Here is a 19,353-nt window from a genome sequence, read left to right as displayed (position 1 = left end):
ACTCTTACTGAGAAACATAGAGACAGAGAGTAATACGGTACGGAAACAGGCGCTTCGGCCCAACGGGTCCATGCCAACCACGATGCCCATCTAAGCTAGTCCCATTTGCCCATGTTTGGCTCATATCCCTCTAACCCTTTCCTATCCAAATGTCTTTTAAATGTTATTATTGTACCTGCCTCAACCACTTCCCCCAGCAGCTTGTTCCTTAAACAAACCACCATCTGCATGAAAAAGTGGTCCCTCAGGTCCCTATTAAATCTTTCCCCTCTCGCCTTAAACCTATGCCCTCTAGTTCTTGATTCTCTGTCTTTTTGTCTTCCACCAACCAACTGACCACATCACAGGGAACAGCCTGCAACACCCACTGGCAAAAAGAATGGGCGAGGCTCGGTGAGAAAGCCATTGATTACTTTTATGTTTTTTTTCATGGCATAGAAGGCCATTCATCCCATTGAGTCAATGGCAATTAGACTCAATGGGATGGATGTGGTGGAGTTTCCCCAGTGATGAATCAACATCTGTTCCAATTACAACTAACACACCAGATGGAGCTAAAACAGACAAAGAATGCATTTTCTCATCAATCCCATTCCTCACTTATTTCCCAGCAACTTATTACCTTTCACATGCCCATCAACTTCCCCCTTGGGTTCTCTTGCCCACCCACCCACACAATTAGGGCCAATTTACAGTGGCTAATTAACCTACTGGCACATTTTTGAGATGCAAGAGGGAATTGGAGCATCTGGGGAAAGCCACATGGTCCTCAAATCTAGACAAGGCCACAGTTTGGGGTGGACAAGACATACATTTCTAAATTTGTTCTCACAAGACTCCCACACATCTTGGAGTCACCAGAGGGCTGGTGGTTGCCTGGCTGATATCTTGATCTCCAACCCAGAACCATTCAGGTCAACTGGTCAAATTCCCCTTGGTGATGTCTCCAGTCCAACCTCCTGATATTTTGCATAGGTCACTGCTTTTGATGTTGGTGTTGACAGAGATTGTGGATTGCATTGTAATGCCCCAGGGAATTTCGGGAGCTGATTTGTGATGGATGTTTGCTTCTCCTGACGTACACAATGGTCAATTGTGTAATGGTCTACTGACTTCATGGGAAAATTGTATTCTTTGTCTGTTCAAGCTCCATCTGGTGTGCTATTTGTAATTGGAGCAGACATTGATTCATCACTAAATCCACCTCCATATGAGTGGCTCAGTAGAGCAGCAGAGAGCTGCCACGCAAGAACCAGCAAATCGGGTTCAATTCTGATGTCTGGTGCTGTCCGTGTGGAGTTGGTGTATTCTCCCTGTCATCCATGGGTTTCCTCACACCTCCCAAAGACATGCCGGTTGGAAGGTTAATTGGCCACTGTAAGCTGCCCTCTTGTGTAAGTGAGTGGTAGAATTTGGGGAGAGTTGATGAGAATGTGGAGAGAATAAACATGGGATTAATGTGGGAAGAGAGTAAATGAGTGGTCGGCGGTCAGCATGGACTGGGGCCAAAAGGCCAACTTCTGTGCCATTTGTCCGCCTCTATGATGGCCACCATCCACCATGGGAACACAGGACTTCTGTTCATTACAGTTTCACGTGGCTTCACATGGTTTACTGGAATGTTTCAGTGTTCTAGAACATTAAGAAGAGTGAAGCAAACAGATCAACGTCACCGGAATGAGGACTTGGTATCAGTGTTAGGAAGGGAAAGCCTGAATATGCAGCTGAGAACAGGACACTTATATCATACACACACATTGTACTTACAGCTGGGAGAGCTGGAGAGTCCTGAAGGGCTGCCAAGACAAACTAGTGAGCCGATTGCCTGAGAGGTTACTGCAAATTCAAGAGGAAAGGAAATGCATTGTTAATTACTTTCAGTCGATTGTGTTTGATGGACTAATGTCAGAAACCCAAATCTTTTCAGAGGCATCCACTGAATATGCATACAGTCATTCACTACATTAACACTTTGACCAGTCAGAACAACCTCGCTTTATTCAACCAGTTCATTGAAGTTGTCTTCTTCATCAGGAGAGTGGGAATAGCGTCAGAATTATTACCCACTTCCCATCCTCAAAAGTTGCCCAGATATCAACAAACAGAGGGTGATAGAGCTTTGTGTTATTTTCTTTTATTTATTCTGTTTCTGTAAGTCCGAACCTCTGGGCAAGCAGGTCATGGAAGCAGTGAGGAGAGCTGGGAGGAAAGTACCCTGCCCAAAAACTTATCCCCTGATTGAAATGTGCCACTAAGTAGCTGGACATCAAAGAACCAGGCACTCTTGTGACTGGAATTTTCACACATTCCTCATTAAAGATTGCAGTGCCTTTTCTAATTTTAGCTTTTGGGTGAAATGCAGATGGCAAAATCTATCCCCTCACCCACAGGAACAGCTGAAAGAAATGAACAAGGAAACTGGGCTGCTTCTGGTCAGGGTTTACAGTGTGTGGGCAGCTGGATGTCCCAGCACACTGGGATGGAGTGCAACAAAATCCAGAATTAACATCCCTTGGCCCACTGGCATTGCTTCAGATCTGTCACTAAAGCCTGATCCTTCTGGCCACAGTGTGCAAGGGAACTTCGGCCTGTTCCACATACAGCTCAACTTGTCAAAGTAATTTTCAGATCTCCAGAAAGCAAGAACTGCAGCAAATATGCAGATCTCAACCAACATCTGAAGAGAACAGGTTTTAAGTGGTTTTACAATTGATCAGATTGAGTTGAAGAGTCTCTTATCTGAACTTTCACCTTCCTCTTTTGACAGGCCTGCTAAGTATTTCCAATATTCTCCAGACCAGACAAGACTTTGTTGTACTCTGTTTGCGCAGTCTGTGCTGCTTTATTATTGCTTTTAGGGATCTGCTTTCATGATAAGGTCTTTGGGCCACATCACTTCAGACAAACCCTGGATCAGAAGTGATTTAAGCAGCAAAATAGGCTCAAGTGGGAGCACTTCAAGGAACAGCTGGCAACTCCTCAGAAGCAAATGGTTTCTCCTTTTCAGTTGATTCTATTGAGTGCTGATGATCAGATCACATATACTGTACATGTTACCGCTTTTCCCAGCAGCTCCAATAGGAGTTGTTGATCCCAGGTCTGGAGTCGCACAGAAATGAGCACAGTGGAATGTGCAGCTTAATAATTGCTGATAATATTGTTATTTAAATTGAATTAAAACTTATTTGCTTTACAGAAACATTCTTTCAACACTTCATAGTGGTCAGAATGTAAATTCACAAATTAATCCAGTCCATCGACCACATCTTGAGATACCGCCCTCTACTGACACACAGAGACCAGCTGGTCCTATTATTATCCACAGAATTGCCCAAACACAAGACACCTTCACTGTATGCCCTGAGCACTGTACCCACCACTGTTACTTTATAGAGAACACTGGCTACTATTGCCCTATTTTGGATCATCACTCTATTCTATGTACCAAAGGTCAGCAGACCCTGCTATGGGTCAGACCCACCAGACCCAGGCTGAGCTCTCTAGCCATAAGTTATTGTTACACAAGAAAAAAAGAAAATAGAATAGGAGTAGGCAATTAGGCCCCTCAAGCTGACTCCGCCATTCAACAAGATCATGGCTGATCGTCCACCTGCACTATCTCCACATCCCTCGATTCCACTAATTTCCAGACACCTATCAGTCTCTGTTGCCAAGAAATTGGAGTTCAGCCTTGTGTCGTACGCTGAACATGTGCTGTGTATAATCTGTTCTACTGAAAATATTAATGATATTGGCCAATGGTAGTGCTACAGGTTTAGGACATGAATTCATTATCTGCAATGGGATCTCAGGATCTTTGCTGTGCTGGGACACCACTCAAAGAACTCTCCTCATATCCGAAATGGTAATGGCTGTTACCCTTCCTCTGCCATGGAGCGGATCGTAACACAGCTCTGGCCAGAATGACTCTTGTGCCCACATGGCCCTAGCTACAGTGAGCTTTAAGCCAACCACTTGAGCTCCTGAGCAAGTCACAGGTGGTGGTTAAAAAAGCCTATTCATGATGGGTGAATAATGCAGTTTTATAATGATTTCTGAAAAACAAGTTTGGGAGATGCTGTGTGCAGGAGAACAATGTGACAGTGGAGACCCTTCAATTAGTATCTCATTCCTGAACCCTGGTTTTTATTGTAAGTTAATAAATAATGTTGTAGGTTTGCCAATGGAAGCTCGAACTTCTGCTGGCAGTGGAGGAAACGTGAATTGTGTGAATGCTGACATCAATATACCTACATATCCAACGACAGGCAAATGATCTGGAAGTGATCTCTAGAACATTCTAACACACACAAAATGGCTTTTGTCCACAATATCTGCATAAAAACTGCCACAAATGGGCCCAATTTCTCGATAAGTCTTCTACTGAATACTCAGAGGTTACTACCCTATACAAAGCTGTGCCTTCTTATTTCCCCATCTTGACAGTCCCATTCAAGAAACAGCTCACAACTCCTTAGAGGCAATTTTTTTCTGCTTTTTTATTGGCTTGCAGTAGTAATGATATCAAAATCACCAACGTTTGTGCTAGTTTTGCCACTTTATTTTATGAAACTGATACAACTTCAGGATTTTCATCAAAGTGCATCGTAAGGTGGAAATTCTTAAAAATTATTGTGAGTGTTTTGATATGCCTCCATAGACTTGTGCTGGTGATGTCTCTGATGTTAAAATTAACATGGAGGTCAATGAGACAGCATGTATTTGGGCTAATTGCTCAACATTTACAAAGTTAACTCTCCAGAAGATCTTGCACCAGTTTACAGAGGTACAAGGAGCTTTTCCAAAGCAGAAGAAGGTTTTGTTTGAAGGAAGCTAACTCAGAATTGCTATGAGACACCCAGGAAACACTTTAAATAGCCTATTAATTTGAAATGACTTATTAAAATCTTTCTCACGGCTTGCTAATTTTAAAAGACTTTCTTAGATCTTCCTAAAGGCTTGTTTCTATAGATTTCCTTTGAAAAAGTTCTGAAACTTTTTGAAGGCTGTTACAAGTTTTTGAATGTTCTTGTGGAGAGCACAGTTTACCTAACTAAGCTGCTCAGAATGAGTACAGGTCTCCCTGTTCAGTCTGGCTTTAGTCTTGACTGGAAACTGACGACACTTTTATCTTTGTACAAGAGGGGGAAACATAGAACAAAGAACTTAGAACAGTACAGCACATGAACAGGCCCTTCAGCCCATATTGTCTGTGCTGACCAAAATGCTAATCTAAACTAATCCCATCTATCTGCACATGGTCTATATCCCTCTATTCTCTGCCCATTCGTGCACCTGCCTGTCTAAATGACTCTTAAATATTACGTTCATCTCTGCTTCCACCATTTCCCCTGGCAGCATGTTTCAGGTATTCACCACTCTCTGGGAAAAAAAATCTCATAAATCACTTTTAAGGTCTTCCCCTCTCACCTTAAAGCCATGCCTTCTAGGATTTGACATTTCCACCCTGGGAAAAAGACTCTATCTACCCTATCTATGCCTCTCATCATTTTATAGATACATCTATAAGGCCACCCCTCAGCCTCCGACGCTCCAGAGAAATCAATCCAAGTTTGTCCAATCTCTCCTTATAGCTAATACATCTAGTTAACCTCTTCTGCAACTTCTCCAAAGCCTTCATATCCTTCATGTAACATTGCAACCAGAAAAATCAGGAAAGTATTTTGACGACATTCTCAGCAGGATTACCACTCAAGTTGAATGCAGAGTTTTAACCAAGGACAATGGCAAATATTAGTGACTAAAAAATCCAGGTCATTAAATTGAATTGAGAGACAGATCTCATATACTGTACATGTTAGTACTCTCCACTTGGGAGACTGCCTACAGTACATGCACAGAAAGTCCTCTTTATTGCTCCGGTAAAAGACAAGTCCTCATCAGCACACCACTGAACAACATCATCTACTGCCCAAACCTAGAGCAGTATCCTCCACTCTATATCAAAAGAGCAGGGCCAGCCATCAATCAAGTCACACAGCTCAAAAAATTGGGCTCTGCTGTCGAACATTGGGTAAATCTGTAACTGTGTAAATTTGCACATAGTTCTGTGTGTTTTTGTACCCATCACCCTTTTCACTAGAGTTTCCATCTCCCTCACACCTTTCTTCAGCATATACCCCACACAATTACATCAACAGTAGTGTGACATGAAAAATTAGTCTGCAGTTAGTTTCCTCACTGATCTGAAAAACACGTTAGGTACTAGTATTGGTTTATTGTTGTCACTTGTACCGAGGTACAGTGAAAAACTTGTCTTGTATACCGTTCGTACAGATCGATTCATTACACAGTGCATTGAGGTTGTACAGAGAGCATTGAGGTAGTACAGGGTCAAAACAATAACAGAATACAGAGTAAGGTGTCACAGCTACAGGGAAGTGCATTGTAGGTAGACAATAAGGTAGAAGGTCAAACAAGTCCATCTCATCGTATAAGGGAACCGTTCAATAGTCTAATCACCGTGTGATAGAAGCTGTCCTTCAGCCTGGTGGTATGTACCCTCAGGCTCCTGTCTGACGGGAGAGTGGGTGGGGTCTTTGATTATACTGGCTACTTCACCAAGGCAGCAAGAGGTGTAGACAGAGTCCATGAAGGGGAGGCTGGTTTCCATGATGTGCTGGGCTGTGTCCACAACGCTCTGCAGTTTCTTGCGATCCTGCGCAGAGCAGTTGCCATACCAAACCATGATGCATCCAGATAAGATGCTTTCTATAGTGAGTGTCAAAGGGGACATGCCAAATTTCTTTATTCCCCCCCCCCCCCGAGGAAGTATAGAGGCATTGGTGAGCTCTCTTGGCCGTGGCGACTACGTGGTTGGACCAAGATGGGCCATTGGTGATGTTCAGTCCTTGGAACCTGAAGCTCTCAACCCTCTCGACCTCAGCACCTTTGATGTAGGCAGGTGCATGTACACCGGCCCCTTTCCTGAAGTCAATGACAAGCTCTTTTGTTTTGCTGATATCGAGGGAAAGTTTGTTTGTCAAGACAGCATGTCGCTAAGCTCTCTATCTTATTCTTATTTACCCCAAGGGCAACCAGCATTTACTAACCCCCTTTACCTTGAAACCATGCTGTTAATACAGCCAACAATCAAACTATTTTCTTCATTTCATCTGAGTTCTGTGGCTTCCGACAACCTCAGATATAACCTCACTTATACCTGGAAGGCTTTGCATGTGAAGGTCAGGGTCACGGTCACTCCCATCTTCCTGGTATCAGAACTATGCCAGGCTGCTGCTGATCTCTTCCACATCTCATGGTTTGCTATCGTCAGCTGATGTCACCCAAACTCCATCGTCAAAGAAAGGAGAATCTTCCTTCAGCCCATAGAAGCAGGCAGAGGGGGCATTGGCATTTGCCTGCACTGGAAGCTTTCTTAAAGTGGAGACACTCACAGACTTACTCATGGCCTCACATAGGAACAAAGAAATAGAAGCAGGAGTAAGCCTTCATGTGTTCACCTCCATTCAATAAGTTCATGGCTGCTTCATTACCTTAATGCCACTCTCATGCACTAACTCAGCATCCCTTAATGACCAAAAATCTATCAACCTCTCTCTGTCTTAAATGTACTCAGCATCTGATTCACTTTCCAAAGATTCATTTTCATCTGAGTGAAGAAATTCCCTCTCATCTCTGTTACGAATGGCCAACCCCTTATTTAGATACTGTGACTCTGTGGCTGTAGATACCCTGTCAGGAGAAACAACAAGCTTCTATCTACTCCTTCAAGCTGCTGAAGAATTTTGAATGTTTCAATGAAATAACTCTCATTCTTCTCAACTCAAGACGATATCAGCCCAGTCGGCTAATTCCTCCTCATGTGACAAATCTGCCATTCCAGAAATCAACTGATGAATCTTCACAGTGCTCCCTTTATCACAAGTGTGTTCTTCCTCAGGGAGATCAAATCCATACACAATGCTCCAGATACTAACCAAAGGTTTACATAAGTGGAGCAAACGGCACTACTCTTGTACTCAAATGAAAAAAAGTTAATAAATCATTTGCCTTCCTAATTGCCTGCTAAACCTGCATATTAACTTTCAGTAATTTGTAGACAAGGACACCCAAGTCTCTTTGAACATCAACCTTCTTCAATCTCTCTTAGTTTAAAAAAATAGTCTACCTTACTAATTTTTCAAACAAACTGAATGAGCTCACGTTGTATCTCATTTACCTTGTCAGTTGGCCTAACTATGTCCCTTGAAACCTCTCTGCATTCTCCTCACAAATCAAACTCAGTGGACTCTGTAGCAACTTCCTCCCAGGAGCACCTGGTTGTAGCTCAGGATGGTCTCTCTGGCTCTTCGACACAAAAAACACACCTCCTGCAGACACTGTTCTTCACCATTCTGCTTAGGTCCCTCTTGTTTCCCTGGGAATACTCTCCCATCACTTTCCATCATTGCAGAATCCATTCATTTGGTAGTAAGTACCCCCCTGTAGCTTAAAGAGTCTGCTTACATAGAGGCACATCCTTTTACAACTTGCCTGCAAAGTTTGCTCCTGCTGTGCTATTTCATGAGAACTGCAAGAAGTAGCAACAACTCAGAATGGAACAGTACACTAAAATCGATAAATTGATAATGTCAGTTTCAGTGAAGCATTACACAGAGAAACCTGACAACATTATTCTGTGAAGCTAGCATTCGATGCTCTTAGCAAATGGCATTAGATTGGTCCCCAAAAATTGGCAGGGAGCAATTTCTGGGCCGAGTTTTTTTATTATGTTGAACTGGAGCCACACTAAGCAAGTGTCATCTCCCATCCTCAGGCATCCCCCACCAAGATGGCGCCAGAGCGTGACAACACGTTGCAAGCTGCTCTCTACAGATCTACTCGTTACCTTTACTATAATCATTCTACACTTTTAAATTTAAACTCTATGTCACTAACTATCACCAATAATGCTCTTTTAAATCTTCTTACAGGGCTGGCAATCTTCCGACATCCAGAAACAACTACCTGTACCATATCAATGCACTCTGTACTGACTCAATGCAACTGCACTGTGTAATGAATTGACCTGTACGATCGGTTTGTAAGAAAAGCTTTTCACTGTACCTCGGTACAAGTGACAATAATAAATCAAAACCAATACCAATACCCTACCCACCCATTTGCCCACCTGAAGGTCCCCAGTGAAGGCCCTGATCTCTCAGAGCCAAGTCAGATCTATGTCTGCTAGTCCATTGTACCCACTCCCCTCACCCTCCACCCCTTCCTAGATCTGGGCCTCTATCCTCCATCTGCAGATTCCCACTTTGAACACTGTAATGCCAGGTCAGTACCACACCCTCTAACCGTGGGAGGAAATTTGGCAAGGGGATTGATCAGGTCGATGAGTGTGGACAACAGAATTTTAATTACTCACTTGATAGGAACGAAATAAGCCATAGAATTCCTGAATTGTTCACAAGGACTGTTTCCTTGAGCAATACATTCCAAGGACATGTAGTGGGTAAATGTTGCTAGATCCTGATACTGAAGTAAAATAGATAATATGCTAAAGAAAGTAATACTGTATTTAAGCCTCATTTAAAAGTTTCAGGTTTAAAGAGGGAAAGACAGAGGTTGTTTGAACTCAGGAGCAGTAGAGTAGAATAGAGCTGACTTCAGGTTTGGACCCTGGTAAAACAAGGTGGAAGGAGAAACTGGCATAAGGACAATAGATCTGCACTAAGATGTTATCAAGAAGGACATTGCAATGCTGCTGAATATGTACATAACTTAAAGAAGAAACTACTTTAAGCCTCAGGACGCTGCAGATAGATAATGATGTTAGAAAGCAAATAAGATTGAAGAAAAGGGCACATGTGGAGCGTAGATAAGATAAAATAAGGGAGAGAGCGCAGAAAGAGATAAGGAGAGGAAGGAGGAAATACGAAGAGAGAATCTAAACAAAACAGTGATATCAGGATGGATCAGAAAAAAAATTGCTAAACAGAAGCTGAAATCCTTGAAAGGAGAAGATAGTGAGTTAATAGAGAAGTTGGATTTGTCAGGAAAATTTAACCAGTGCATTACTTTGTTGCTTAATAAAAAGATTTGGGGCAGAGGTAAATCCATGAAATGAGTTTAAAGCTGAATGTTGAGACATTAGTTCAGCTAATAAGTCTCTTGCCACAATACAAAAAAAACAATGCTGGTTGTCAGAAGAGAAGGAATAATGATGGAGCTCTGGGAAATCACCATTTATGTAAAGGACACAAATCCAGTCCATTTCTGGTAAATTAGTTTACAATTTCTAGTGGGGAAGTGCCTGGAATGTTAAATTAAAGAAGAAATTTCTACATAATCTGGATGAGGAAAATAATTGGAACCTTCACAGAGATGACAGATATGTTGTGTTGTCATAGGATTTGCAGGAAGATTTTAACATGGTACCATACAAATATCTGTGGGGATTCTTAAGAGGTGTGCGATAAGGGGTGTGTAGCAAATTAGATTAGAGTCTTGTTTAAAAGCACACAGAATAAGAGTGCTCAGCAGTGTCATTCTGGCACTTCTGCTCCATTGACATTGAAGATCTGCACAGTGAATGACAGGGCAGGATAACCAAATTTATGGCTGCTGCTGAGGCACAGTGATTCATTTGGTCAGTTCTCCTGCCCAAACTCTAGCCACACAACTCCTGATGTGGAGGTCCAATCTCACTGGTTCTCTGCATCCTGGAATCCATCTGCACAATCTGAGTGGTGACTAGGCTCAAGGTGGCCCAGGGAGGGAGGCACCATCCCTACCCTGACAGCCTTAGTTTTGTCAGCTGTAAAACTGTGCAGGATAAATAGTTTGTAAATGGTCTGCCGTTCAGAGATATTTGAACGCTATTAACATTGAAATAGATCATTTTAAAATATGAAATATTTTTGATTTTAAAAATGAAAATTGTTAATATAAACATGTCAAATTTCAAACAAGATACTGGACTCACTGGAGTTAAATTGGCTTAACACTGGCAGTTCCAATCAGAACTGTTGGCATTTGCCAGTAATCAGGTCTAATAATTTGGAGCTCCAAAAGAAGATGCTGAGGAATACTTATAGAATGCCTAAATGGCAGGTGGATTTAATATCCACAACGGTGAGGCAGTAGATTTTAGGAAAGATATTGTGGTGCTTTACTTCCTTGGATGGTTTGCAAAAGCAGAGGGCTTTGGATTCAAAACCTAAAGACAATGGAAGTAAATAAGGCCATTAAAGGCTAATGGATTAATAGTATATGTCAAAGGTTGGCAAGGGTGGAGAAATTTAACTTTTCCACTAGCAGTAAAAACACAGGAGTAAATTAAATGTAGGTTGTCCTCATCACCACACATTCAGTCCCATTGACTCGTGTTGAGAAGTGCCTGTCAATGGACATGTGCTTAGTGCCAACCATCAAAGGTGAGTTTCTTGCCCATGGAACATAAAAGTCAAGGTGTAATGGTGAATCCAAATAAAACATTGGCAAAACCATATTTGGAGATATTGACCTAGGGTTACATGAGTTTTGCTATGTGATAACTCTGCCAACAGTGAAGTTATTTAATGAATTTCATTTGCTGGATGACAAGCACACACCAGGGTAGATGAACCCTCATTCAGGTACTTACTGACTCCCTCTCTCTTTAATGCCACAACATGTACTGGCACTAAGCCTACTCATCACTGGCTACTTAATGGAATGGTGCTCTAACTGGAGGAGGGATCAGGGAAGGCTGGTCCTCAGTACCCCTGCAGAGACTTTTGTCCTATTTTGGCACAGAACAACCTTGGACCTTGTGCATGAACTCGAAGCAAGCCTGCCCTGGATTTTGGAACCAAGGTGGCCTTAGTTCCACTGAAGCACTGTGCCTATACAATCCCTGGTACAGAGACTACTGTTCCTGGAACACCACCCACTATTCCAAGCATTTTCAGTCACCAGAATCCATACAAAAATGTTCCCTAAATTACTACATTCCTCACAGTTTCAAATATTAAGCCATCAGTAATGCTAAATATTCACTGTGCCACATTGCCAACCTTCACGATTGCACAGAATAAATCCGAACCTTGGAGTTGAGGATTAAATGCTAATTTTCTAAATCATTGCAGTTTATGCCGGAGTCCCAGACAGGTGTGAAATGTGACTGTCTGAGTAAACACAAGGTGACAGTAATAAAACAGGGGTCAGTAACAGATAGAGGGGGACAGTGGGTTTCAAGACTGTCCATTTATCAATCTGGCGCAGTTCCGCAGACAGATGGATGTGAGTCTCCTCTCCCTCTGATGAGGATGACTGGTATCCTTTCATCTACAGCAACTGGGCACTAGTCCAACTGAGACAGATGCAGTGAAAGTCTCCTCTCTCTGTGGAGGGATCACACTGGCCTCAGGGATCTTGGCAGCGATCCAGTACATTCATAGGATGAAACATTTTTCCCTCTGACATCTGGGGAGGGAGCCAAGGGAAAAAATGAGTTTGGTTTCTCTCAGGTGAGGTCCCAGGGACAGACACACCGCATAAAACCAGTTATAACAGAATTATCATCCTGTACCAATTGAACAATCAGTTAGACAGGAGTGACTGGCACTGAACGGCAATTGTCCCAGTATAGTCTTTGTGTTAAAGTGTAAAGATCTTTATTTGGGAACAGACTCACTATGGGCTAAATCCAGCCTGGCACAAGCTGATCAAGGCAGCATAGCAGAGTGATCGTGGATAGACAGGCATCTCATGCACAGAGAGGCACACATATCAATTCAGGCCTCTACACAACACATGAAACAACAGCTACATCCACTGACAGAGATGAATGGAAGCATTCACAAAGACAGACAGAAATAGGACACACACACATGCATATATGTCCACTCAACACATACTCAAGCTACATGCACTGACAGATGGAAAGTCACACACACTATACACATGCCTGCTCTCAAGAACACACTTGATATACACAAACAATACACTCAGATTAGATTTTAAATGTAGTCTTATACATACACACAAAATGGATACATTCCTATTAGCTGACATACACTCAAGCATACAGTGAGAGAATGAGAGAGAGAAAGACTGAGAGATAAGAACATAAGAAGTAGGAGCAGGGGTCGGCCATCTGGCCCATTGAGCCTGCTCTGCCATTCAATAAGATCATGGCTGATCTGGCCGTGGACTCAGATCCACCCACCTGCCTTAACCCTTAATTCCCCTACTATGCAAAAATCTATCCAACTGTGTCTTAAATATGTATATTTAATGAAGTAGCCTCCACTTCTTCCCCGGGCAGAGAATTCCACAGATTCACTACTCTCTGGGAAAAGCAGTTTCTCCTCATCAGTCCTCCAGGTGCAGCCTCACCAGTACCCTGTACAGTTGCAGCATAACCTCCCTGCTCCTAAATTCAGCGCCTTCAGCACTGAGGGCCAACATTCCATTTGCCTTTTTGATAACCTCTTGCACCTGCAAACCCACCTTTTGGGATTCATGCACAAGCACCCTCAAGTCCCTCTGCACAACAGCATGCTGCAATCTTTCACCATTTAAATAATAATCTGAGATATACATGCAGACAAGCAGACACATTTACACAAGTTAATGGCAACACTTGGTGCCAACAATCTACAGACAGCAATGAGTAAGATCCTTTATTAATAAGCACTTGCCTTTTGGGAGGATGTGTGAAGATTAATTGGTGCCTTTTTTTTATTTGGATATTTCCTTTAAATAAGGGTATAAATTGGACTTCAATCAGTCCCATCACTAGCTCACTTTTTAAGGAGCGTTACTATAATTCTAACCCTCGTCAACACTTGAGCCTTCTTTTCGCCAGGCTCTGTTGTGCTTTGTGTAGGGTACAAATGGATTTTGTACATTTTTGACTCCTTATCTTGAGTGAATAGAACAAACCTGAACAAACTGGATTTGGTGTACATTTACTGACAGTAAAACTCTCCTGAGTCCCTCCAGGAGACACAGATTCTCAGGAGGCCCATTATCCCTAAAGTTCCAAGCCTTTGACGTTAGATCTTTACCCAGCCTTCGCAAAATCTGCAGCAATTGAGGATGCTGAGATGTGGAAAATCTACAATGAGTGCATGCAGTTCAAACTGCATAAGAGACTCTGGCTCCATCCTATCAGCACTACAACTTCATTAGGTAAAATACAACAGTGGCATAGCAGTTAAATTATGATAATAAGCCCAAGGATTATAATAAAAAATTCAGAAAAATATATGTTCAAATCCCACCAAGAGAGATGGAGATTTTAAGTTCATCTATTAAATAACCTGAAATAAAAATTGGCATTAATTGTTGCAAAACCTTTTGGTTCACTGAAGCCTTTAGGGAAGGAGATCTTCCATCTAGTTAGTATATATATAGCTCTGTCCTCTCTTAACCGTCCTCTGAAATGGTCAAGTGAGCCATTCAGTCCAAGAGCAATTATCCTCAAACCTGAGGTACTGACCAAGAATAGATGGAGATAAGCGATAGCCTCTCCAATGTCACCAGCATTTCAATAATGCATAAAAAATCACGGGGAGGGTTCCCTGCCTTTAGGACAAAAATTTCCAGGTTTATCTCACAATCCGGAGACTTGAGTACAAAGATCACCAACCAGGGCAGCATCACACTGAGGTGCTGTCTTTTGGATGCATCGTTAAACCAAGGGCACGTCTGCTCTCCCATACGAATGTAAAAGATCAAATAACATTATTGTTGAGAGTCCTGGCCTGCATTTATCCAGCTAAAGAAGTTATCTGGTCATAATGAGAGGTTACTGTACACAAAATTACTCCTGCGTTTTCAACTCGCCAATCGTGACTGCATTTCAGAAAGAATTCATTAGCTCTCAAGTGTCTGAGATGTCATGATGTCAGTATTAAGCATTCTTATAGGTCCAACATCCATTCCACCAATGGGTAGATTTTCCAAGTGCTTCATTAACTGTGAAACATTTATGTGGCATCCTGAGGTCAATGGTGTTGAATGAATGAAAGTTTGTATATTCATTAAAGATAAGTTCTGAAACATTTCTGATCTTTTTGAGACTCTTAAGTCTTTAAGAACTATATGCTTTCTTTCTTTAATGCAAGTACGAGCATCTATGGGTACAATGTGGTTGTATTCGGGGGCAACCAGTGATGGACAATAAGTGCTGGTATTGGCAGTAATGTTCACTTTCCCATGAACAAACAACAAAACAAAACTAAATCTTCTACTGCACCTATATGTACCTCTATGAAACAGAATACTAGTGCTATGTCAATTATGGTTTTGAGACTGGGATGCTAACAACCTTGTGTTTCAAAACTGTGTGCTTTTGCTTCTGTGTAAATAACATACTAGATTCAATAATATCACTGTACTTCAGAATGAGTATTACAATCCATCCAGGTTTATGAAAGGAGCTACATAAAGGCACAGTATACTGTCGAGTTAATAATTCTGATGTTTTCTTACAACATAAGATAAGACCCTTGACCCATCGAGTCTACGTCAGCTCTCAGAGCAATCCCATCAATCTCATTCTCCCATTTATTTCCCTCTCTAACATATCTGGGAGTATCCCAGATGGTCCAAGAAAGAACATGCAAAGTTCACATAGACAACACCAGGGGTCAGGATTGAACCCAGGTCGCTGGAGCTTTGAGGCACTAGCACTGCCCAATTCCTGCTACACAGACTTAACAATGGAACAATGCTCAATGTCAAACATTTCAAATGTGTCCTTTGCAGTTGTCACAATTCAGGCTTTTATGGGCACAATCCTTCTGCCTTTCATCACACAAGACTTGTACTGCTTAACTGCAGTGCTTAGAAGGAATAGTAGTTAGCAGTGTGGAGCTGTACTGACTGCAAGGGTCCTAGGTTTAGTGCCAATCTATGATAAAGTAATCATCTACAGTATTTGCCTCGTTGTAGTAGTGTGTTTTAGCCAGCAGGGGTTGGCACATATGGAGGGAGGACTTGCCCTAAAACTTGCCTTTGACCAAGCTCTTGGTCACCTACCTTCAGCTTGCGGTGAAATTTTGGCTGAATAGGTTTTTGTCATATTCATTAATTGGTTTACTACATTAAAGACACTCAATAAATGCAAGTTAGTGTTGCCAGTAGAGACTGGACTAGCCAGCTTGCTTCTGTCAACAATCTGTGCAGAGCTTCCACTGACCCCTGTGGACTTGTACTGCAGAAAGGAGTAGAGGCTGCAAAACCTTTCTTCATGCTAAAGGTGGTTGAGGGAAAATCTAGCATTTCCCTTGGACATTCCTGTTGACATTATGAGGGATCCTCTGTGGGGAGGACAATGCCTTTCTGTCAGGAGCATGACAACACTTAGCTTCTTCAAATTCACAGGAAGTGGCACAAATGTATTGTACATTCATATCAAATGTCCATGAGCCACAAACTATGACAGCATATACACAGTACTTGTCACTTCAAATGGCTGACAGATGCTCTCTGTCAGTCTCTGCTCTGTACGACTCTCACCATCTTCCCATCGTTCTCAGTTATTGGTCTGCCTCCTGATCCAGGGTCCTAACCAGTCATCCATTAGAAAGTTCTTAAATAAGGCACTGTGATGAGAAAATAAATGTTTCATCGAAATGTTGTTATCGATGGTCCTGGTTCCTCCATGGAACTACTTGTCTGTTTATTTCTCTTTCTTTGTCACACTCTCTTCCAATCTTTTTCTCAATATAAATGTACATCTTCCTTCAGGCTAAACTCTGCTCTTCTCCTTATCTCTAGCTCTCTCTCCCTGTCTGTATTTAAGATAAGATAAGATCCTTTTATTAGTCACATGTACATCGAAACACACAGTGAAACGCATCTTTTGCATAGAGTGTTCTGGGGGCAGCCCGCAAGTGTCGCCACGCTTCTGGTGCCAACATAGCACGCCCACAACTTCCTAACCTGTACGTCTTTGGAACGTGGGAGGAAACCGGAGCAACCAGAGGAAACCCACGCAGTCACGGGGAGAAATTACAAACTCCTTACAGACAGCGGCAGGTATTGAACCGGGGTTGCTGGCGCTGTAAAGCGTTACGCTAACCGCTTCACCACCGTGCCTGCCCACAAGTCCTCCCTCCTTGTGTGCCAACCCCTGCTGGCTAAAACACACTACCACAATGAGGCAAATAGATGGCTACTTTATCATAGATTGACACTGAAACCTGAGACCCTTGCAGTCTGTATAGCTCCACACTGCTAACTACCATTCCTACTAAAAAGACCCTTCTTAAAGTCTCTCCTCCTCTTTCGTCCCTGCCTCTATTTCTGTCTCTCCCTCACTGTCCCTTTCCCTTTTCGTGCCTCATCAGCGTAGAACATGTCTGCCTCGCTGCCCCTCATCTTCTTTGAACACGTGTCTTTATTTTTTCCCACTCATGCATATTAGAATGTAAGAAATGGAAGCAGAAGATAGCCATTTGGCCCTTCTTCACCATTCAATCAGTTCATGGACGAAATTTCACCTCAGTGCCACTTTCCTGCATGAACCTCATAACCCTTGATTCCCTTAATATCTGGAAATCTATCAATCTCCTTCTTGAACATGATAAGCAACTAAGTCCACTTGCATCGAGAATTCTGAAGATTCACCACCCTCTGGATGAACAAATTTCTTTTCACATCTCTCTTTGTTCTGAGACTATGACTCCTGGATCTGGACATTCCAGCCAAGGGAAACATTACCTCTGTCAATTCTGGCAGGAATTTTATGTTTTAATAAGATCGTCTCCCATTCTTCTAATCTCTAGGGAGTACAGATCTAGTCTGCTTCATCAATCCTCCAGTGGCAAACCTGCTATGCCAGAAATCACACCGTCTCAGATTTCTCTCCCTAAACTTCTCTCTGAGCCCATCTTTCAAAAGATGATCCAATCTGTGACATTTAGTAAATCTCCACTTAGTCATCCCATTATTGCTACAGTGGGCCTCATTGTTCCTGTTGGGCTGTCTAGTGTGGTAAGTTCCGTTGGTCTGTATTTCCTGGCCTGAACGGTTGGTCAGCTCAATTGTTTTACAACTGCGATGCTTTACCCTGTTTTAAGCAGCTTCCAGCTTGCAATGTGTAATCCTATTCCTGACATCCCATACCTTCCCTCCTGTTCTTTGCCATCCTTTGCCCACAGAAAATTTGCAGCATCATTCAGACCTAAAATTCCTTCTGTGGGTGGATTGGTGGTAACATTTTTCTTCAGTGCTGTATAGTTGTGGTTCAAGTCCTGTCCACAAATCCACCCATAAAAGTAAATAGGTTGACTCTCCAGACCAGTACTGAGAGAATCCTACACTGTTGGAGGTACAGTCCTTCAGATGAGATATTTAATTGAAGCCTGTCTCCTCTCAGAAGGACATAAAAGTTCCCAAAGCCACTCTTTTGAAGAAGAATGGAGTCAGCCAACATTTATCCCTCAAATCAGTTCCATAAAACCGGAATATCTGAACATAATCATAAGGCAGCTTGTGGGAGCTTGATTTGCACAAATTAGATGCTGTGCTTCTTCCATTGCAACTGGCAGTATATTTCAAAGTTAACCAATTAGTCACAAAGTGTTTTAGGGGATCCTGAACAGCACATGGAAGATACTACAGAAATGTAATGTGATTTCAAAATATCAAAGGATGATTGCAAATATTATATTTCTTCTCTTTTCCCGACAATTTGTAAATGCTCAAAGTTAAAGAAAAGTAGCTTTAAGCTGTGACCAGCAAGCCCCAGAACACGAAAGTGAAAATAAAAAAAAACTGCAGATGTTGAAAATCTAAAAAAAAACAGAAAATGCTGGGCATCCTCGGCAGGTCAGGCCAAATCTGTCAAAGAAAACAGTGTCAATGTTTCAGGTTGGAGACCCTTCAACAGTTCTGTTTTTTTGTTTCAGAAGTCTGACAGCAAAGCACACAACTGTCCCAATTCGCAAACTTGGAGTTTCACACAGAAAGGTCACCAACATCCCTGCCAGGGAATGGAAATGTCAAGCTGGCACAGTGGATGGTGACATCAATTTACATCTAACTTGTGATGTAGCTGATCATAGTCGGAAGAAGAAACAACCAGTCTTTATAGGGTACCATTCATGGAGTGCCCAAACACTTTAGTGAAGTACTCCAGAAGGACAATCACTGTTGTAGGAAATTCATCGGCCAATTTTGACGCAGCAAGACATCACAAACTGCAATATGGTGATAGTCAGACTGTAATAGAGATTCAACCTCACTCACCATGCAGCGTTTGATCTAGTAGTGTATGGTCGCAGTAAACTCTATCTGAACTTCAGTACAATTGGTCAACAGAACCGAAACTTGGAAGCCGAATACAGCTGAGGTCCAATGTACATTTTGTCCTAATGA

General features: G+C 42.2%; 1 protein-coding gene across 4 annotated transcripts in view; it reads right to left on the bottom strand.

Moving 5' to 3' along the window:
- LOC127583964 (NT-3 growth factor receptor-like) overlaps positions 1 to 19,353 on the bottom strand; it is a 612,790-nt gene that overhangs the window by 331,024 nt on the left and 262,413 nt on the right. For all 4 annotated transcript variants that reach the window (XM_052040427.1, XM_052040426.1, XM_052040428.1 and 1 more), the window contains exon 4: positions 1,768 to 1,836. In XM_052040427.1, the coding sequence (XP_051896387.1) occupies positions 1,768 to 1,836 (69 nt within the window). The remainder of the gene's footprint in view (positions 1 to 1,767; positions 1,837 to 19,353) is intronic.

Source organism: Pristis pectinata, chromosome 28 (assembly GCF_009764475.1).
Source record: "Pristis pectinata isolate sPriPec2 chromosome 28, sPriPec2.1.pri, whole genome shotgun sequence".
NCBI classification, from domain to species: domain Eukaryota; kingdom Metazoa; phylum Chordata; class Chondrichthyes; order Rhinopristiformes; family Pristidae; genus Pristis; species Pristis pectinata.
Note: the sequence above shows the minus strand (reverse complement) of the source record. Positions and strands in the feature narration are given on the sequence as shown.